At 36.9% G+C, this 23,843-nt stretch overlaps 1 protein-coding gene across 5 annotated transcripts in view; it reads left to right on the forward strand.

Annotated features, from left to right (window-relative positions):
* Positions 1-23,843, forward strand: part of ATRNL1 (attractin like 1) — an 802,849-nt gene that overhangs the window by 229,478 nt on the left and 549,528 nt on the right. For all 5 annotated transcript variants that reach the window (XM_061403577.1, XM_061403579.1, XM_061403580.1 and 2 more), the window contains one exon: positions 16,439-16,532. In XM_061403577.1, coding sequence (XP_061259561.1) covers positions 16,439-16,532 — 94 coding nt within the window. The remainder of the gene's footprint in view (positions 1-16,438; positions 16,533-23,843) is intronic.

Genomic DNA, 23,843 nt, shown 5'->3' on the forward strand with positions numbered 1-23,843 from the left:
GGTATAGTCATGAAGCTATACTTTGACCTAAAATTCTCTTAAATGACATTTTTATATAAATTTAAGAAAATGAGAGAGCCTTTTAAAAAGGAGCTGCTCGTTTCATCTGCCTGGTTAAAAAAACAGTCGGTGCACAGTTTCTGTACTATTTTTAGCTAGTTTCTCTTCTCTTTATACTAAATATTAAAAACAATATATTTGACTGGGTTGGGTCTTAGCTGCAGCATTTGGGATCTTAAGTCTTCGTTGTGGCCTGTGGAATCTAGTTCCCTGACCAGGGATTGAACCCCGGCCTCTGCATTGGGAGCATGGAGTCCTAACTACTGGCACCAGGGAAGTCCCTATACTAATTTTTTGATATCCTTTGTTTACGTTGTAGAGGTGTTTCTTTACATCAAATGCTCCGTAGCCCTGTTTTCTTTTTCTACTCCATCTTTCAAGCTCTTTTCATACTTTTTGTCCTCATAAAAGGAACTTTAAAAGACAAGAAGAACTTTAAGGACAAGAAGAGTTTATGAAAACTGTTTGGCCCTGATATCATCAGGTATTTTAGAATGACCTTTGTGGATTATTAGAAGATGCACTTTACTCCTCTTTTCTCTTAGATTCCTATTGCAAGAATGTCTGTGGGCTGTCTCATGAAACCGCTAGAGATATTAGTGAATTTCTAAGAGCTGGGAACTTTTCCATGCATGACTGACTTTGGCACTTTCCTCATGATCTCCCTTCTCACTTTTTATTGCAGAGTTTACCAACTAAAATTTTTTCTCTGATTTTTTGCATTTGTTTAATGGTTTTTAGGCTCCTAGACATAATGTAGATTATCTCCACCTCTGATTTGTAAGTTTTTGACCGAGAAGTGTGTCACATGAATGCTTTCTTTTCATTAGTAAGTTCACTATATATATTATGGAATTAAAAAAAAAAGGAAGAAAAACTATTCAATGGTTTTCAGTTCAGTTCAGTTGCTCAGTCATGTCCGACTCTTTGTGACCCCATGGACCACAGAACGCCAGGCCTCCCTTTCCACCACCAACTCCCAGAGTTTACCCAAACTCATGTCCATTTAGTCGGTGATGCCATCCAACCATCTCATCCTCTATGGTCCCCTTCTCCTCCTGCCTTCAATTTTTCGCAGCATCAGGGTCTTTTCTAAGGAGTCAGCTCTTCGCATCAGTTCAGTTCAGTTCAGTCGCTCAGTCTTGTCTGACTCTTTGCGACCCCATGAATCGCAGCACACCAGGCCTCTCTGTCCATCACCAACTCCCGGAGTTCACCCAGACTCATGTCCATCGAGTCAGTGATGCCATCCAGCCATCTCATCCTCTCTCGTCCCCTTCTCCTCCTGCCCTGAATCCCTCCCAGCATCACAGTCTTTTCCAGTGAGTCAACTCTTTGCATGATGTGGCCAAAGTACTGGAGCTTCAGCTTTAGCATCTTTCCTTCCAAAGAAATCCCAGGGCTGATCTCCTTCAGAATGGACTGGTTGGATCTCCTTGCAGTCCAAGGGACTCTCAAGAGTCTTCTCCAACACCACAGTTCAAAAGCATCAATTCTTCAGCGCTCAGCCTTCTACACAGTCCAACTCTCACATCCGTACATGACCACAGGAAAAACCATAGCCTTGACTAGACGGACCTTTGTTGGCAAAGTAATGTCTCTGCTTTTGAATATGCTATCTAGGTTGGTCATAACTTTGCTTCCAAGGAGTAAGTGTCTTTTAATTTCATGGCTGCAGTCACCATCTGCAGTAATTTTGGAGCCCCCAAAAATAAAGTCTGACACTGTTTGCACTGTTTCCCCATCTATTTCCCATGAGGTAATGGGCCCAGATGCCAAATCTTCGTTTTCTGAATGTTGAGCTTTAAGCCAACTTTTTCGCTCTCCTCTTTCACTTTCATGAAGAGGCTTTTTAGTTCCTCTTCACTTTCTGCCATAAGGGTGGTGTCATCTGCATATCTGAGGTTATTGATATTTCTCCCGGCAATCTTGATTCCAGCTTGTGCTTCTTCCAGCCCAACGTTTCTCATGATGTACTCTGCTTATAAGTTAAATAAACGGGGTGACAATATACAGCCTTGATGAACTCCTTTTCCTATTTGGAACCAGTGTGTTGTTCCATGTCCAGTTCTAACTGTTGCTTCCTGACCTGCATACAAATTTCTCAAGAGGCAGATCAGGTGGTCTGGTATTCCCATCTCTTTCAGAATTTTCCACAGTTTATTGTGGTCCACACAGTCAAAGGCTTTGGCATAGTCAATAAAGCAGAAATAGATGTTTTTCTGGAACTCTCTTGCTTTTTCCATGATCCAGCAGATGTTGGCAATTTGATCTCTGGTTCCTCTGCCTTTTCGAAAACCAGCTTGAACATCAGGAAGTTCACAGTTCACATATTGCTGAAGCCTGGCTTGGAGAATTTTGAGCATGACTTTACTAGCGTGTGAGATGAGTGCAATTGTGCAGTAGTTTGAGCATTCTTTGGCATTGCCTTTCTTTGGGATTGGAATGAAAACTGACCTTTTCCAGTCCTGTGACCACTGCTGAGTTTTCCAAATTTGCTGGCATATTGAGTGCAGCACTTTCACAGCATCATCTTTCAGGATTTGAAATAGCTCAACTGGAATTCCATCACCTCCACTAGCTTTGTTCGTAGTGGTGCTTTCTAAGGCCCACTTGACTTCACATTCCAGGTTGTCTGGCTCTAGGTCAGTGATCACACCATCGTGATTATCTGGGTCATAAAGATCTTTTTTGTACAGTTATTCTGTGTATTCTTGCCACCTCTTCTTATCACATCAAGTGGCCAAATATTGGAGTTTCAGCTTTAACATCAGTCCTTCCAATGAACACTCAGGACTGATCTCCTTTAGGATAGACTGGTTGGATCTCCTTGCAGTCCAAGGAACTCTCAAGAGTCTTCTCCAACACCACAGTTCAAAAGCATCGATTCTTCGGCACTCAGCTTTCTTCACAGTCCAACTCTCATATCCATACATGACTACTGGAAAAACTATAGCCTTGACTAAATGGACCTTTGTTGGCAAAGTAATGTCTCTGCTTTTTAATATGCTATCTATGTTGGTCATAATTTTCCTTCAAAGGAGTAAGTGTCTTTTAATTTCATGGCTGCAGTCACCATCTGCAGTGATTTTGGAGCCCAGAAAAATAAAGTCAGCCACTGTTTCCACTGTTTCCCCATCTATTTGCCATGAAGTGATGGGACCAGATAATAATACTTAACCTATTGGGGGCAAGATAGAAACCACCAAAGTGTTCAATGTTTCCCTTTAGTTTTGCTTGATGTAATGCTTAGCTTCCTCATCATGTTTTACTTTAGGTTTTATGTTGCAAGGAACTGGCACAATTTGTTTTTTAAAAAGTTAAGATAAGGTGTTATAATTTAAAGACAAAAATGGCTCTAACCCTAAACCTACACATGTTGAGGAATTCCTATTAGCTTCAAATGACAGGCGTAGGATGACAATGAAGAGGTGAATTTAAATTGGGGGGTACTACTCATATTCTAAAACATATAAAACATTTATGTAGTATGCTACAGAAAATTAGAGGTTAACTAAGAAACTCTCAGCATGTATTTATCTTTTTCTGATACTTACAGATTTTTTCAAAAGCAAAATCAAGCTAAATACCAATTCACATACACACTTTTTCATATCTCAAAACTACTTAGTGATGGTGGCGAAGTTAATTATATATTAGAAATGCGTAGAGCGGGTGTAAGAAAGCAGCAGCATAAATACTGTCTGTAAATAGTTCATAAACATATTCAAGTCTGTCTTAGCATATTATTTAGGAAGAAATGCCTTTTCTTCAAAGGTCCATTTTTATATATCGTAAGACCTCAATGTAAGTGTTAGCTTTTTTCTTAATCACATATACTTTTATCTATACCTTGTATATTGCTTTTTCTTTCAAATTTTAGTAAATAAAATTTACCAATTTTACAATAACCGTGGTCTATGCTTTTAAGCTTTAAAGCAACTATATAAACATTTAATTGTAGATTTAGCATATAGTTTATGTTTTGCATAAATTGTATGTATAACAGCCTACTTTATTAAGCAATTTTAACTTACTTTTGACTTCTTATTAAGCATTTCTGTAGACCAGTATTATTCAAATTAATGTTCATAAACTAAATTCAGTAACTATTATGTGAAAGAATGTTCTCCCTTCACCCGCATCTTTAGGCTCGATTTCTATGGTACCTTTGACTTCTTCTTTTTCTTCAACCCTTGTGCCCCAGACAGACTCCACGTTGTGTGGTATCTGTGCCCTGCTTTGTATTCCATTCCCCTTATTAGTTTAGGTCCTCGTGATTCCTCTTCTCTTCGGCTGCTGACGGAGGTTACAGACTACCTGTAATGTTATGTGGTGTTCTTTGTTGTTTAGTTGCTAGGTTGTGTCCGACTCTTTTGTGATTCCATGGACTGTAACCCCAGGTTCCTCTGTCCATACGATTTCCCAAGCAAGAAAACTAAGGTCTTGCCGTTTCCTTCTCCAGGAGTTTTTCCTGACCTGGGGATCAAGCTCATTTCTTCTACATGGGCAAGCAGATTCTTTACCACCAAGCCACCCGGGAAGCCCTAAAATGGAATGGATTTTTATTAAATATTTGTTGAGTTAGTGAACGATTACCCTCCTTATATGCAGTCTCTCCATTTGTAATCCACCTTTATACCTCCTTTATCGGAAGACAAAGACACATTTTCTTCCCTCAAAATTCAGTGATTTTATGACCATTTCCAAAATTTTTCATCGCTTCCAGAGTATCTGTGAAATAAGTAAAAACTCCTTGACAAGACATTCAAGGCCTTTTATGCTCTGACCCTGAGGGATATTTCTGGTTTAATATCCTACCATGGTTCTCATATTCTACCACATCTTTACTTCTCTTTTTCTCTGTGTCCACATTTAAGATTCTGACATTTTTCTAGTCAGCCAAGCTCCAGGAATTATAATAAAAACATATATAACTAATATTTAATAGTTTATTTATATCAGGAATATTGCTAAGAAATTTCCCTAATGTTTTTCATTCTCTCCTAAGCATTCTTTCAAGTATGTACTATTACATCCATTTTACAGAGAAGTAAAAGACATAGGGCCAGAGAGTCATGTAAAAGGTTAAGCCAGCAAGTGATGGGACCAGAATTCAAATGTGGACTCCCAGATTCTTGTGCTCAAAAGCAAGTATGTACTTATTCTGTTGAATAAACAGTGGTCACCTCTTATGCATTTAAAAGCCATAATTGAACTGCCATTGTCTGGTTGTGTTTATCTTTGCTTTAGCTTAACCCGTTGTAATAATTCCTAAATAGTTTATCTTCTCTCTTTTTTTTTTCACTTGATCATTTGTTCTTCTCTATGATATTCACAATATTGTTTCTTTACACCTCATCTCCAGTCGCTTCTTTATATTAACCCAACTCTTCACCCGTTTTTCTGATGTTTACTTTCCTGGACATTACTGTGCCTCTGCACTCCATTACGCATTTTTCAAATCTCAGCTGAGGGGAAATTCAGCCTTAAAACTTGTACTTTCCATCCTGACTTCAGGCAGCGTTTGCACCTTCACGGTGATAGCCGTCCGTGTTTTTGTAAGTTATTGTTCTCTTGTCTTTCTAAGTAGAATGTGAACTTGATGAGAAAAGTTTTGTCTTACGTTTAAAAACTCATTTTATATTATCTCTGTGTCCCTATTACATAGTGGTATTGTGCTTGGTATGCAGTTAATCCATTGCTAAGTTAGTTACTCAGAAAATATAATGTTTGTGTGATACGTTTTACTCACTTTTATATAATCCAAGAGAAAGTGGAATTCAGACTTTCTGGCTAGATGGCTTTCACATTTCAACCAATTGTTTCACTTTAGAGCCAGAGGTAAAAAGCAGGTTATGATTTTTGGCATGTTAATTTTTCAGTTTTATTTTTCAGTAATAGAGGCAAGAAGCAATATTGACTCAAAGTATATATATTGTTTTTCTCTAAATGAGGGTTAGTTTTAATAATTATACATGGTGTTTCAGTCTGTACCTATAACATATATTGAGTAATAATCCAGTATTTTGTATGTAAATTTTTCATTAAGTACTGATAAAAGGAGTTATATGAAGTTTGGATAAGGAATAAAATGGAATTTGTGTAATTCTTTTCAGTTTCTAGTTTTTCAGACAATACAATAGAATCTTGGTGTCTGACTTCCCTAAGCTTACCATCTACATTTCACTTCACTAACCTATTAATTTGGGGTCATTTTAGTGGATGTATCATCCTATAAATGTTTTCAGCTGACATCAAAAATATTTATTTCCCTATACTATATGATTTGTGTATTTAATGATTTTAAGAGTATATTTTGTTTATTCTTCTATCTGCCAGCAGTTAACTCTTTCAAGTTCAAAGCTGTATTGTGATTATGAATCCCATTGTTGGTAATAGAAGGCATTTGGATAATTCTTCACATGGGGTGACTTTTCTTTTAAAAGTAGGGACTAATATTTTCTTGAGAAATAAAATCATTTTTTATTTTATATATTGTTAACCACGTCCCTTCACTCAAAAGTATAAAAACAAACCCTTAGTAACATACAAGAAAAACAAGGAACTCTTCAAATGCAGTTAGTATGTTATTACTGACTTATAAGTAGAATGCATAAAAGTGTATTTTATTGTCTGTTTTTAAGTGTAGATATATTTAATCTTTTCAAAGTCAAAAAGGTCTATTAATTTTGGGGAGCATAATTTTACACAGAAAAGTTGTTTAGGATATTCTTTCAAATTTGTTTTTTTTCTTCTTATCTCTCAATTAAATATCATAGGCTTGATGTCCCTCTTTTCCTTAAACATTTTTGGATTTATTTTTTAAAACCTGGGAATTCTCTTATCTACATTATAGTTATAGAAATCAGGCCAGTAACATTGATGCTTAATGTTATTAAACATAGAACTTAGTGCACACAAGATACAACTCTACAGTGAATATCACCAGATGGTCAACACCAAAATCAGATTGATTATATTATTTGCAGCCAAAGATGCAGAAGCTTTATACATCAGCAAGAACAGGACCTAGTGCTGACTGTGGCTCAGGTCATGAGCTCCTTATTGCAAAATTCAGGCTTAAATTGAAGAGAGGGGTAGGCTCTTGAGAGTCCCTTGGACAGTAAGGAGATCAAACTCATCAATCCTAAAGAAAATCAACCCTGTTCACTGGAGGGTCTGATGCTGGAGCTGAAGCTCCTTTACTTTGGCCACCTGAAGCAAAGAGCCAGTTCATTGGAAAAGACCCTTACACTGGTAAAGATTGAGGTTAGGCAGAGAAGGAGGTGACAAAGGATGAGATGGTTGGATGGCATCATTGACTCAATGGACATGAGTTTGAACAAACCCTGGGAGATAGTGAAAGACAGGGAAGGCTGGTGTGCTGTAGTCCATGGGGGTCACAAAGAGTCAGACACTGCTGAGCAACCGAACAACAAGAGGGACAACCACTAGACCATTCAGGTATGACCTAAAACAGAGCCCTTATGATTATACAGTGGAGGTGACAAATAGATTCAAGGGATGAGATTTGGTAGACGGAGTGTCTGAAGAACTATGAATGGAATGTTGTGACATTGTACAGGAGATGGTGATCATAACCATCCCCAAGAAAAAGAAATGCAAGAAAGCAAAGTTGTTATCTGAGAAGACTTTACAAATAACTGATAAGAGAAGCAAAAGGCAGAGGAGAAAGGAAATGATATACCCAACTGAATGCAGAGTTCCAGAGAAGAGCAAGGAGAGGTAAGAAAGCCTTCCCAAGTGAACAATGCAAAGAAATAGAGGGAAACAACAGAATGGGAAAGACTAGAGATTTCTTCAAGAAAATTGGAGATACCAAGGGAACATTTCATGCAAAGATGGGCACAGTAAAGGACAGAAATGGCAAGTACCTAACAGAAGCAGAAGAGATTAAGAAGAGGTGGCAAGAACACACAGATGAACTGCACGAAAAGGTCTGAATGAACCAGATAACCATGATGGTCTGGTCACTCACTTAGAGCCAGACATCCTGGTGTGCGAAGTGAAGTAGGCCTTAGGAAGCATCACTATGAACAGAGCTAGTTGAGGTGATGGAATTCCAGGTGAGCTGTTTAAAAACCTAAACGATAATGCTGTAAAAGTGCTGCACACAGTATGTCAACACATTTGGAAAACTCAGCTGTGGCTACAGGACTGGGAAAGGTCAGTTTTAATTCTAATTCCAAAGAAAGGCAATGCCAAAGAATGTTGGAAAGTTTTGCTCATTTCACATGCTGGCAATGTAATACTCAAAATCCTTCAAGCTAGGCTTCAACAGTAGGTGAACTGAGAACTTCCAGATGTATAAGCTGGATTTAGAAAAGGCAGAGGAACCAGAGATTAAATTGCCAACATCTGTTGGATCATAGGAAAAGCAAGGGAACTCAAAAAAAAAAAAAAGAAACCATCTACTTCTGCTTCACTGACTACATTAAGCCTTTGAATATGTAGATCACAACAAACTGTGGAAAATTCTTAAAGAGATAGGAACACAAAACCACCTTAACCTCTCTCCTGAAACCTGTATGCGGGTCAAGAAACAACAGTTAGAACCAAACGTGGGACAGACTAGTTCCAAATTGGGGAAGGAGTACGTCAAGGCTGTATATTGTCACCCTGCTTGTTTAACTTATATGCAGAGTATATCATGAGAAACGCTGGACTGGAAGAAGCACAAGCTGGAATCAAGATTGCAGGGAGAACAATCAATAACCTCACATACACAGATGACACCACCCTTATGGCAGAAAGTGAAGAGGAACTAAAGAGCCTTTTAATGAAGGTTGAAAGAGGAGAGTGAAAAAGCTGACTTAAAACTCAGCATTCAAAAAACAAAGATCATGGCTTCCGGTCCTGTCACTTCATGGCAAATAGATGGGAAATAATGGAAACTGTGATAGACTTTATTTTCTTGTGCTCCAAAATCACTGCGGACAATGACTGCAGCCATGAACTTAAAAGACATTTGCTCCTTGAAAGAAAAGCTATGACCAACCTAGACATCTATTATAAAGCAGAGACATTACTTTGTGGAAAAGGTCCATATAGTCAAAGCTCTTGTTTTTCCAGTAGTCGTGTATGAATGTGAGAGTTGGACCATAAAGAATGTTGAGCACTAAATAATTGATTATTTTGAACTGTGATTTTGGAGAAGACTCTTGAGAGTCCCTTAAACTGGAAGGAGATCAAACCAGGCAACCCTGAAGAAAATCAACCTTGAATATTCACTGGAAGAGCTGATGCTGAAGCTGAAGCTCCCAATACTTTGGCCACCTGATGCGTAGAGCTGATTTATTAGAAAAGACCCTGATGCTGGGAAGGATTGAAGCCAGGAGAAGAAGTGGGCAACATGGGATGAGATGGTTGGATGGTGTTACCTATTCAATGGACATGAGTTTGAGTAGGCTCTGGAGATGGTGAAGGACACGGTTGCCTGGCATGCTTCAGTCCATGGGGTTGCAAGGAGTCAAACATGACTGAATGACTGAACAATTAGAGAAACAGCAAACCCCCCAAGCTACAAGAGTGGTACCACCAAACTCCTTCCCTGGGAATTACCCTCAGCATCTCAGCATCAAGCTGCTGTAGCTTAGAATTGCTTCTGTGAGCATCTGTGCTTTGTCTTGATTTATTTTGTACATTCTTAGCAAGATGTGTCCTATGCTAATATCCCCTTGGTTTTACACCATTTCAATTTAGGAAAGGTTTCATAGACTGTTCTGCTTTAGGGTGTCCTAGGAAACCTGTCTGGCCTATTTTTGCATGTCTCTAGATGGTGACTGCAGCCATGAAATTAAAAGACGCTTACTCCTTGGAAGGAAAGTTATGACCAACCTAGATAGCATATTCAAAAGCAGAGACATTACTTTGCCAACAAAGGTCCATCTGGTCAAGGCTATGGTTTTTCCTGTGGTCATGTATGGATGTGAGAGTTGGACTGTGAAGAAGGCTGAGCGCCGAAGAATTGATGCTTTTGAACTGTGGTGTTGGAGAAGACTCTTGAGAGTCCCTTGGACTGCAAGGAGATCCAACCAGTCCATTCTGAAGGAGATCAGCCCTGGGATTTCTTTGGAAGGAATGATGCTGAAGCTGAAACTCCAGTACTTTGGCCACCTCATGCGAAGAGTTGACTCATTGGAAAAGCCTCTGATGCTGGGAGGGATTGGGGGCAGGAGGAGAAGGGGATGACAGAGGATGAGATGGCTGGATGGCATCGCTGACTCGATGGACGTAGTCTAGTGAACTCCGGGAGTTGGTGATGGACAGGGAGGCCTGGCGTGCTGCGATTCATGGGGTCACAAAGAGTCGGACACGAGCAACTGAACTGAACTGACTGACAGCCTGTGAGCTCACAAAGAATCGGACATGACTTAGTAACTGGACAACAACATTGAATATACTACAGTTTGGCTTTGTGTGACATTTCTTCATCATAACCTTTGATTACACACTTTTGGCAGAAATACCTATGCAGTTATGCTAAATTCTTCTCACCATATCAGGAATTACATGCTGTCGTCTTTCAGTAAATGGTAGTGTTCACTATGAACATTTGGTTAAAGTGGTGTCTGCCAGATTTCTTCACTATGAAATTACTATTTTCTCCTTTAATGGAAAAATGTCTTGTGGGAGATATTTTGAGAGTATGTGAATATTGTATTACTTTTCAAACTTTGATCCACTATTTTTATGATTTTTTTTTCCAAATGGAGATTTTCTAATTCTGTCATCCTTTCTACAATATCAGTTAGATTTTTTTCTACAATGAAAAGGTTTCTCTTCTCTGTTTTGTCTGTCTGTGAATTTTATCTGTGTATATATCTGTGCATCTATGTATTTGTCTGTGTATCTATGTTTTTACAATTCAATGCAACTTTTAAAAATAATCTCATTGAAAGCAATGCAGATTTGAAAAGAGACATGATAAAAATTCAATAATTTGGAATTTAGAATTTGAACTTGAGCCAAGCAGTAATTTTGGGTGGTAGACCTGAATATGAGAAAAAAAACGCCTGGTATTTCACTTATTATTGATGTTTGGTTTGTGAATAGATTCTAATACTATGTGGCATTCTTGCCTCTTCTCTAGCACAGGGTATTAACATTTTGCCCTACTTTTTTAGCTGAATGAAAGCTACAGATTAAAGAAAGAAAATATAAGAAGTCAAAGTTGAAGAGGGCAAAAACTAATGGTAGTGATTAGGGGTGTTCAAGAAATTTATCTTGCTAGTGTTAGAAAATGAAATATGACTAAAGTTACTCATTTATCCAAGCGAAATACAAGATATTAAAAATACAATTCCAGGACAGTTGGGTTGAAATTAATTTTGGTCAAAATTTTTCAGTGTTTATGCCTGGCCCTCTTCTGTCAAAAAGGAAAACCAAAACCTTGTTTTTAATACATTTTATTTCTTTATTTACAGCTGTGTTGGATCTTTGTTGCTGTGTGGGCTTTTCTCTGGTTGTGGCGAGCAGGGGCTGCTGGCTAATTGCAGCGTGCAGGCTTCTCTTTGCACTGGCTTCTCTTGTTGCGGAGCACGGGCTCCGGGACACAGCAGCTTCCGTGGTTGTGGTGTGTGGTCTTAGGGGGCTCCTGTGCTCTGGAGCATAGGTTCAGTAGTTGTGGCACTCGAGCTTAGTTGCCACTATCTGGGATCTTCCCAGATCAGGGATTGAACCTGTGTCTCCTACATTGGCAAATGGAGTCTTTACCACTGAGCCACCAGGGAAGCCCCCTTGTTGGTTTTCAATGAGAGCTTAGTTTTTAACATTCACTCAGAATGTAAAACTGACAAGTTATGTGACTCCAGGCTTTCTGATTGTATTTCTGGAGTTGGCATTTTTTTTTCTATAAAGGATCAGAGAGTAAATGATTATTTTTTGACCCAGGTATTATTGTTGCTTTACTGCCGCCTCCTCTGCTTCCTCTTTCCCTCCAGCTTCAACTCCTCCTCCTTCTTCACAAATTGTTTCCATACGTAGAAACTGTTCTCAAGTTATGAGCCATTTAAAATAGGAAATGAGGACTTGGCCTCACAGATATAGTTTACTAATTCTTAAACAGATGGTTAAGAGTTTGTTTTTTTTCATTTTTCAATATGTTAGATGGCTTTGAAATGTAAAATATGAAACTTACAGCCCTCTTGTCACTTTAAGACTTTTCAGTCTGTAATTTAAATCCTCAAAACAGCGCCATTTACTTGGCAGTTCCAGTCCTTAAGTTGTAGATTACTGTTCACCATCATATCCCAGAGTAGCTCTAGAGTACTGCCTTTCACCCAGTAGCATCCAACAACTGGAACAAGGACAGAATAACTGAGTTTCACTGTACTTCACTTGTTGGGGAAAGGATCATTTCTTAATTTCTCATTTACTCTGTATTTAGGCAAATACAGGTGCCCAGTATCCCAAGTAAACAAAGTAATCTCATAAATGAAATGAAATATTTTAAATTATGAGACTTATCTTTCCAGGAGAAAACAAAATCGTACTCTGAGTAACAGGTTAATATGTGATAATATTTGTACTTTTTGAGTTTTTAGTGAGAAAAATCAGATTGCTAAGATATTGATATCGACATTTCATATTTATTTTATTTCAACTATGTTTTTTTCCTATTTGCATAAGCCACAGATAGTGAATATTTGAACTTAGAACTGTAAATAAAAATATAAGAAGGAAAATATAATTTTAAGTCATGTGGCTGTTTGAACATTTGTCTTTGCCAGAATTCTTACTATATGTGAAACCTAATGTATATCTACTAAATATCAAGTATAATTATGCTAGAAATGTAGAAAGGAAATTAAATGGACATGATTTCCCAACTCCCAGAAGTCGTATGTGTTTGTGAGAAATAGCAATGATGTAGAAATTAAAGCTCTAAGCAAGTAAACTGACTTTGAAACAAATACTGCCAGTGACTACTGTTCGATTTCAGTTTTCTAAGTATGTTCTTTATATACAATTTATTTAAATAACTTTTATAGCATTTGTTTTCCTATCCTTATTTTTTAGTTTCGGTTATAAGTTGATATTGAAAATTTATATTATAGGGAAACAGAAATACCATGTGACCACATAATGTTCCTCTAGTGTATATCTAAGCTGTAAAATCATCATCATATAAAATTTACCAAATAAAAGGCCACAGTATGATGATTTTATAGGTGCTTATTCAGCATAAAAAGATAACCCCAAATGCTGACAAAAACAGAATAATTTCAACATTGTCATGTCATAAAATATACATTTTAAACAATTGAATTTAAAATACATTTGTGCCATTTTAGCCCAAAGTATAGTACCTCAAGGGAATTCTCTCAAAATGAGTTTACATTGAAAAGTATTTTAACACAATTTTTTTCTATCTCAGAAATTATTAAAGTTACTATACAATGATAATTCTTTAAAGAAACACTGCAAGTATGACATTATTTAGCTCTGCCATAAGGATAAATAAAATGTTTACCCAACTTTTAAAATATTAATGTATATCATTTGTTTTTTAGTGTCGTTTTGAATACAAATAGTATTACTATGAAACTTCAAGTTAATATTAAAAGATATCATGTGGTATTCATTGACTATTTATGATGTTACCTGTCACCAGTACATCTGAGTTCCTTTTTTGCTCCCGATAATTTCCTTTTCCTTGCATTTCTGTACCTTGTCATTCATTTCTGTGGTTCTCACATATTGTGTTTCCAGAGTTTATTCACAAATGTAATCTGATCTATTTGCATATTCTTTATGAAGGAAAAACACTGTTATGTAGAAATCTTTTCTAATAAAGAAAACCTCAGTTCACTTCAGTAGCTCAGTTGTGTCCGACTCTTTGTGACCCCATGGACTGCAGCACGCCTGTCTATCACCAACTCCCGGAGCTTACTCAGACTCATGTCCATCAAGTCAGTGATGTCATCCAACCTTCTCATCCTCTGTCATCTTCTCCTTCCGTCTTCAATCTTTTCCAGCATCAGGGTCTTTTCATATGAGTCAGTTCTTTGCCTCAGGTGGCCAAAGTATTGGAGTTTCAGCTTCAGCATCAGTCCTTCCAGGGAATATTCAAGATTGATTTCCTTTAGGATTGACTGGTTGGATTTCCATGCAGTTCAAGGGACTCTCAAGAGTCTTCTCCAACACCACAGTTCAAAAGCATCAATTCTTAGGCACTCAGCTTTCTTTATAGTCCAACTCTCATGTCCATACATGACTGCTGGAAAAATCATAGCTTTGACTAGATGGACATTTGTTGGCAAAGTAATGTCTCTGCCTTTTAATATGCTGCCTAGGTTGGTTATAGCTTTTCTTCCAAGGAGCAAGTATCTTTTGATTTCATGGCTGCAGTCACCATCTGCACTGACTTTGGAGCCCCCCAAAATAAAGTCTCTCACTATTTCCATTGTTTCCCCATCTATTTGCCGTGAAATGATAGGACCGGATACCATTGTCTTAGTTTTCTGAATGTTGAGTTTTAAGCCAACTTTGTCACTCTCCTGTTTCACTTTCATTAAAAGCCTCTTTAGCTCTTCTTTGCTTCTTGCCATAATGGTAGTGTCATCTGAGGTCATTGATATTTCTCCCGGCAGTCTTGATTCCAGCTTGTTCTTCATCCAGTCCAGCATTTCCCATGATGTACTCTGCATATAAGTTAAATAAGCAGGGTGACAATATTCAGCCTTGACGTACTCCTTTTCCAATTTGGAACCAGTCTGTTGTTCCATGTCCAGTTCTAACTGTTGCTTCTTGACCTGCATACAGATTTCTTAGGAGGCAGGTAAGGTGGTCTGGTATTCCTATCTCTTGAAGAAAGAAAATCTTGAAAGAAAATCTCATCTCTTGAAGAAAGCAAACCGAGGTTCATAAAAATCTACCTACTACCAAAATTATTTTTTGTGTGTATGTAGGGTTGTATGTTTTTACTGTACATTAATTATGTGTTTTTTCAAAGCGAGTGATCATAAGCAATGAGAAGCTTAGTTTCTGCAATATTTTGCCACATAGATTTTATATCCTAGGAATACAAATTAATTAGATCAGTGGTTCTCAGTGGGGATAAATGTGGGGATGACAATTATCTTTGTGATTATAAAGTTCTAATGGATCCTATTAAAATAATTTAAAAAGAGGCAGAAGACAATAGGTATCCTGAATGCACAAGCAAAAAACTCCACATGACAGTATTTTATATTTTGATCAAAATAGTGACTCATTATCTCATTTTTAAACGTGTATGAAAATCAGGAAAAAGCCAAATAATTTCATTTTTATCAGTAGAATTGTTTAACTAGCTGATTGTGTGAAGAAACACAATAGTTCTCATTAAAGGTTTTTTAAAGTCCTAATGGCATGATCAGCCCTATCTTTTTAAAACATGTCTGAAGGTTGAGGAAATTGTAGCCGAACTGAAGGTGGAATGATCAGTTACTGAATTATATTGGTATCAGTCAGAGTGTGAGTGACAGGACTTGAGTGATGGCTATCACCGTGGAAAGGAAAGGTCAGATACAAGAAAGATGCTTCCTTGTAGAATCTAGAATGGACTGGCTGATTAGATGTTTGGCACAATGAAGTAGGAGGTTTGTGTCCTAAATATTTGGAACACTGATCTTTAACAAAGGAATGTGGAGTAAGAAAATGAAATGAGTTCATATAAACCAAATTCACTGGGCATAACTATTATACTGTGGCATGTTTCAGGTAGTATTCCGGAATACTAAAACTGAGAATGACTTTAGAAGTTTAAAAGAATGATTTTTGGGCAAATAAACTTTTTATACAATACATAAAACTATATTTTATTGTTGACATTGGTAACAGTAGTGGAGGTAATAGTTACTAAGTCCTTGATATGTGTTCAGAATTTAAAATACATTATCTCATTTAATTCTCACAAAAGTCCCAAGAGTATCTCCCTGCTTTTGAAGACAGAGAGACTAAGACTAGAGAGGTTATATAAATTGCCCAAGGTCAACATACTAGTGATTATAGATGTGCATTTTGTAGCTAAGTTGTTTGACTCTAAAGATCTTGTGCTCTTTGAAACTCATTTTATTAAGTAGATGTTCCAAATTAGAAATGGGAAAACATCCAGAAAAGGAGGGGATAAATATTTGGATCCACACTAGACTTCGGGATTCTCCAAAGACTTTGAAGTGTTTCACAAAAAATTTTAAATGAGTAACTTAACTTCCCTTTAATTAAAAATAACCCATGTCATAACCCTAGTTTTTGGGTGGCAAGAGGATAATCGATGATTTTAAAAATAAGATAATAAAATCTTCCCTGAAATGTGATGTACATGTTTGTGATGGGGAATATTCAATATCATTTTGGTTTTGACTTACAGCTTGTACATGCAGTGGCCATGCAAATATTTGTCATATGCACACAGGAAAATGTTTCTGCACAACTAAAGGAATAAAAGGTGATCAATGCCAATTGTAAGTAAAAATTACTTTATAGAACTTTTGTGGGTTAAATTTCTTCTGTAGAAGTAATTACTACAGGTTTCCCTTTGAAGTTTAGTGTTGTGTTAGTTAAGCAACCAATATTATTATCAACTATGCTGATTTGCATTTTATCAATCTTCATAAAAGTTAAGTCTTTAAATGACAATTTTGTGGAAGCTTTAAAACAGAGCCCATAGAATATTTGTCTTTTGTACCTTTCTGATAAAAAGAAGTATTTTTATTTTTTCTAGAACATCTTATATATGAAATCTCAAATTTGGGTGGCTATCTTTATAATTTTCCTCTACATCTTGTTTTGTTTTAAATCTTTTATTATTAATCCTGATCATCAAAATCTCATTAAGCCTTTCCGTTGGTTTCTTATACTCATTTTCTTTTGTTTCTCTGTTATTTCATTAGACATGAACCCACTCTTGTTGTTACTCTGCTTTTAGTAGTTCGTGAGTGGTTTTTGTCTTTTTGTAATTTAGTTGTTAATCTGAAGATTGATTCTCGTCCACCTCCAAAAGAAGTAACTTTAAACACAAGTTGTTTTAGGTTATTTAAATGATTTTTCTTACTCATATTCTTTATATATTAAAGTCATTTTGATAGTTTTGAATTATTTATCTGCATGCACTTATCTTTGTATTAGAGATAATATACTGTATTTGACATAAACCACATAATTATTTTAAAAGTTAAGAAAGCATCTCCAAAACTATATCTATCTATATATAAATAAAAGTTTATATCCAAAGAAATCTGTTAGCCTTGGAAAATGATCTTTCTGCTTGTTTTTACTTAGAACAAATATATTATTTGCTGTAGAATTATCCTGCATTTTTCATGTTAGATGATCCTGTCTTTGGCTAGTCTCTGAGGTGTCATAGATTTTCAAGAGAAGGTGAGCAGAACAAGTTTTTATTCCTTCTCCATAGTCTCTAAACTTAAAAGCAAAGTCAAAGCGTAAGATCACAGGGAAATTCCTGTTAAGGAAGGCTATTTTGTTCACAGTACCAATTCAATTAAGCGGAGTCCTATGCTTTAAGTCAAGAGATGCCACCGGTATTTTGCAGTGCCATTTACTGGTTGTTATAAGCAGGGCTAACTTGGTGGTCATGTGACACGTGCATTTGCACAGGGCCTCGTGCTTAGAAGAGCTTCTTGCCTGATTCAATGTTCTGCTGTTGCCATATTAAAATTTTAATAGATTCTTAACAAGAGCCCTTCATTTTCATTTGCCCCGGTTCCTTGCTTCCCCTTTTCCTAGTGATTTATGTAGTAGATCTTGGTCTTAAGCAACAAATATTTTTGTTGAGCTTCTAATATCATTTTAAACACTGACAGTTTAAATTTGTACTTTATTTTTTTCATAAATGGCATAGTCATCCATAATAATTATCTCTTATGTGATGTAGTACTTTAGTAACACATTTTTGATTCCAGGTGAAAAAGACAGTATTTTAATTCACTGAACTCATTGGTTTGTAAGCTAGATGTACAGTTATAAAATTTGACATATGCATGAAATATTAGAAAAATAATTTATGTATTTCTGAATGATGAAAGTACATTTTACTGCTAGTTACTATAATTAGGGGAAATTTTTTACAAGTATGGGAGAAATCGGAATACTAAATTGTGGGCATATTTTGTAGATAGTTTTTTTGTTTGTTTTTTCTTTTCTTTAAAAATTAATTTATTTATTTCAATTGGAGGCTAATTACTTTGCAATATTGCAGTGGTTTTTGCCGTATATTAACATGAATCAGCCATGGGTGTACATGTGTTCCCCATCCTGAACCCCCCTCCCACCTCTCTTCCCATCCCATTCCTCAGGGTCATGCCAGTGCTCCGGCCCTGAGCACCCTGTCTCATGCATCAAATCTGGACTGGTGATCTATTTCACATATGGTAAAATACATGTTTCAATGCTATTCTCTCAAATCGTCCCACCCTCACCTTCTCCCACAGAGTCTAAAGTCTGTTCTTTACATCTGTGTCTCTTTTGCTATTCGCATGTAGGGTCATTGTTACCATCTTTCTAAATTCCATAAATATGCGTTAATATACTGTATTGGTGTTTTTCTTTCTGACTTACTTCACTCTGTCTGAGTTTTTATAGATAGAATTACTCTCATTGCTTTTTCATTTTATTTGTTTTATTTATTTATATTTATATTTGTAATTATCTACATAATATTATATTTATAAAATAAAAGTGTTTACATTACATATTTATATTAAATACCTATATTTATTTTTCTATAAATATTTGTTTTATTTCTTTTACTTTGGGGCAGTGGTGACATTAGCATCCTCACAAATTTTTTTTGAGTTAATTAATTTTTTTTTTTTGGTTGCACTAGGTCTTCTCTAGTTGGGGTGAGTGAGGGCTACTCTTCATTGCGATGCATGCTCTTCTCATTGGTGCATCTCTTGGTGCAGACCTCGGACTCTAGGGTGCTTGGGCTCATTAGTTGCCTTGTGTGAACTCAGTGGTTGTGATTCCCGGCTTAGTTGCCATGCGGTACGTGGAATCGTCCCAGGCCAGGGATTGAACCCATGTCCCCTGCATTGGCAGGTGGATTCTTAACCACTGGACTGCCAGGGAAATGTAGGGTCCTCATTCTTAACGTAATTTCCTGCCATGTGCTTATACTGGAAAAAACGCTCTTGTTAGGAAGCAAAGCTAGTCACTCATGTCAGTAGACAATCATTAAATGAGTGCTTCTTACTATTAATGAAGATGAATAACACATGGCTTTTACTTCAGTGGAGACACTAGGCAAAATATACTACACTACTTTCTTACATTAGTGCTTTGAGATGCTTATGAATGAGCCTTTCCTTCTTCCCAGGATAATTTCTGTTTGGCTTTAAGCAAAGAGTTGCAAAGAGATGGATACCACTGAGCAACAGAACAACAACAAATGTAGTTAGAAGGGGGCTTCCCAGGTGGCACTAGTGGTAAAGAATCCGCCTAATGCTGGAGATGTAAAGACAGGTTTGATCCCTGGGTCAGGAAGATCCCCCAGAGGAGGGCATGACAGCCCACTCCAATATTCTTGCCTGTAGAATTCCATGGACAGAGGAGCCTGGCGAGTTACAGTCCATAGGGTTACAGAGAGTTGGACGTGACTGAAGCAACTTAGCACAGCATGCACATGTAGCTAGACATCACATCTTCTGGTAGATTTTTCATAACCTCTCCAAACTGAAATTGAGTCTCTTCCTATTTATGAATTTTTCCAATGTATGATGTATGTACTTGCTTGTATCCTTTATTGAGTGAAACTCTTTGGGGACTGTTGCATCAGTACCACAGTGTAAATGCTCAACAAATTTATTTAATGAAATAGAATGAAGAAAATACTGAATGAGGACTGAAAGGAATGATTGATTTATCATGGAAGAATAAGGATAGTTAGAACAGGGCATATTTAAGATGAAAATTGGAGAGAGTTCAAGTTTTCTGAGTATAGAATATAGTAAAGGGAAGGGGAAACAACATTAGTAAAGCAAAGAAGTAAACATGAACATGATCATAGCATTTCTAGTTTTTGCTCAAGGATGTAGAGAGCTGGAAAAAGCATCATTCCCACCTTTACAATGAAAGAAGTAAAGCTGGGCAAATGCAGATTCATGAGTTTTCTTGAAAGCGTTGGAGTCCTGAGATTATAGGGTGACCAAATGGCCAGAAATCTAAAGAGAAGCAAGAGCTTTCAGGGAGAGATGATAAATACTGACTAACATGGAGTGAAGCCAAAAGGAAGCTTAAATGTCCAGTTGATAAATTAGTGCTCAAGTGCTCATCATCAATAATATGAAGGTCTTGGGAATGTGGAGTTGCAGGTCCCCACCCTTTTTAGTCTTTCCATGAACCCCACGGGAAATAATTAGAGAAAATTTTAACAATGCATTTCCTGTGGTGTAAGATAGGGGGAGAGGAATAGCAGACATCCTGGGCAGGCCTACAATATGGGGTCAAAATATTTATTTAAAGGAACACCAAATTATTAATCTTGCCATGGTAGAGTCCTCATTCTGGCACTGGCCTGAACACAGTTGGAACCCAAAATTGGTAAGTTAAAAAAATGAATTTAATGAAAATACAAGCTAACATGAAATGAGTGAAAATTGTTTCTCTGGAAAATTTTTTCAATTTGAGGAGCAACATGCAGACTTTAAGGAAAACACATATTTTTCCTGTAAAATTTCTCAGTTAACAATGTGAAGGTGATGCTTGTTTGCATTATGTACAATACAATGTCTGTCATTTTCAATGCGTGTTTAAAGAAGGTCAGAAGTTTTAAGAAGGTCAGTGGTTCATTTATTTTTCTTTCAAGCTCTGACAACACTTCTGATAGATACGGATGTTTCTTGGTGGGAAATAAAAGATTTCAGATGAAAATAGGTGGAAGAAGTTGTGATAAAATATTATGGTATATACTTATATCGTCTGGCCAACTCCCATGGTTTCACCATGACTACAGTAGTAACTTTCCTGTACCTTTCAATATTCTGCATAAAGAATGAAGATCTTTGTTACTCTTTTAGTTGCAAAGCTACTCATTTCTACTCAGGTACAAACAGGAAGTGTAAGTCAATAATATGTTATATATTGTACCCAGTAAGTATGAAGCTCAAAATATTTTGGTTGGACAAAGGAAACATCCATTTATTAGGTCAGTGGTTCTCAGTGATGATGGAATGGCATCTCTAGAACTTAATGAATTTTCCTAAACCAATACAATATTGTAAAGTAATTAGCCTCCAATTAAAATAAATAAATTTATATTAAAAAAATTAGATAGTGCTACGGCCTTTGGAGATGAATCATAGCCCCTTTGTTAGCATGGAAACTTATAGGACCAGGTTATAAATGGAATTTTGGTCCAAATCTTTTTAATTAAGTGTGATAGCAATAGTCCCTCAGTTGTATCCAATTCTTTGCCACCTATAGACTGTAGCCTGCCAGCTCCTCTGTCCTTGGATTTCTCCAGACAAGAATACTGGAGTGGATAGCCATTCTCTTCTCCAGAGGATCTTCCAGATCCAGGGATCAAACCCAGGTCTCCCGAATTGCAAGCAGATTCTTTACAGTCTGAGTCACCAGGGAAGCCCCCTACATCGGTCTGTAAACTCACTCTGTGGTCATTTTCCTGTCCCTACGTGCATGATTGGAATGGGTATATGTGGCAGCTGACAGAACCTCTTGTTGGTCTTCTGACTCTTGGGTAAAGAGCTGTTACGTAGAAAGGGTCAAGTAGAAGGAGTCTCTGAAACTCCTTCCGTCCACTCTGGACCCAGTGAAGATGGTAGATTAGAAATTAGAGATCTTACACCAAGATAAGTGATAGGCTGTTGAAATGGAGAAAATAAGGAAGTATTATATTCTCAAGTATTAGCTGGATCTTATTTGTAAATGTTCAGTTCAGTTCAGTTGCTTAGTCGTGTCTGACCCTTTGCCAAAATAATTCCTTAGATTAAAATATAGGTAAGATTTAGATAAAGTGTCACAGAAAGCATTCATTCTACCTGAAACCCTACCACATGTCAAAGCACACATTCTATTTCTGGAACTTAAAAAGACCTTGGAAACTATATCATTTCTTAGACAATAGGAAATAGAGGATAATTTGGAAAAACACACAGTAATACCAAGCTGGTAGAGTTGTGTTTTGGGCTTCTGGGAATGCTGTCAGAATTCCTAGCTGAAAATCAATTGGCATTACTCAAATAAATAGTTTTAATATGTAATTTTTACCATGTACATTTTATGTCATAGGAATACAATTTTTTTAAATATATAGGATAGGATTAAAATAACAAAATTAGTTCTTATTTTCTTAGAAGGAGTCTGAAACATTCTCTGGACACATATTCCAAAATGTGTGCTGTATATACCATGAATTGCATAAGTATTTGTTGATGAAGTTTTCTGAAATGTTGAATTCATCTTTGTTAAATTCTGAATAAAATTATATATGGTCTATTTTCAACTTATGTGGTAATAGCATTCCTAGAAAATTCACTATATATTATAAACATGGAAAACGAATTTTTGTTTATAGGTAAAATGGTTAGGTTCTACTGTCAAATAATTATAGACAAAACTGTTTCTTTTCTCTTTTCCAAGGTATAAAATTTGGATTGACTCTTTTTGTCATGTGGAATTGCCTTGTGCATTCAGGTCATCTATCATCCTCTGTCTCTTTTTTTAGTTATTTTAATATGGTCCATTAGAACTCTATAATTATGGAGATAATTGTTACCTGCACATTTATCCCCATTGAGAACCACTGATCTAGTTAATTAGTCTTTTCCTTTGTTGTTTTATTTATTGTATATAAGATATTCAGTTTAGTTCAGTCGCTCAGTCGTATCCGACTCTTTGCAACCCATGAATCGCAGCACGCCAGGCCTCCCTATCCATCACCAGCTCCCGGAGTTCACTCAAACTCATGTCCATCGAGTCAGTGATGCCATCCAGCCATCTCATCCTCTGTCGTCCCCTTCTCCTCCTGCCCCCAATCCCTCCCAGCGTCAGAGTCTTTTCCAATGAGTCAACTCTTCGCATGAGCTGGCCAAAGTACTGGAGTTTCAGCTTTAGCATCATTCCTTCCAAAGAAATCCCAGGGCTGATCTCCTTCAGAATGGACTGGTTGGATTTCCTTGCAGTCCAAGGACTCTCAAGAGTCTTCTCCAACACCACAGTTCAAAAGCATCAATTCTTCGGCACTCAGCTTTATTCACAGTCCAACTCTCACATCCATACATGACCACAGGAAAAACCATAGCCTTGACTAGATGGACCTTTGTTGGCAAAGTAATGTCTCTGCTTTTGAATATGCTATCTAGGTTGGTCATAACTTTCCTTCCAAGGAGTAAGCGTCTTTTAATTTCATGGCTGCAGTCACCATCTGCAGTGATTTTGGAGCCCCACCCCCCAAAAAGTCTGACACTGTTTCCACTGTTTCCCCATCTATTTCCCATGAAGTAATGGGACCAGATGCCATGATCTTCGTTTTCTGCATGTTGAGCTTTAAGCCAACTTTTTCACTCTCCTCTTTCAGTTTCATCAACAAGCTTTTTAGTTCCTCTTCACTTTCTGCCATAAAGGTGGTTTCATCTGCATATCTGAGATTATTGATATTTCTTCTGGCAGTCTTGATTCCAGCTTGTGCTTCTTCCACCCCAGCGTTTCTCATGATGCACTCTGCATATAAGTTAAATAAGCAGGGTGAGATCTTAGAGCAATTTATTTCCTTCTGGAGACAAGTATATATGTTCTTG

The sequence above is a fragment of the Bos javanicus genome, chromosome 26 (assembly GCF_032452875.1).
Source record: "Bos javanicus breed banteng chromosome 26, ARS-OSU_banteng_1.0, whole genome shotgun sequence".
In the NCBI taxonomy this organism is placed as follows: domain Eukaryota; kingdom Metazoa; phylum Chordata; class Mammalia; order Artiodactyla; family Bovidae; genus Bos; species Bos javanicus.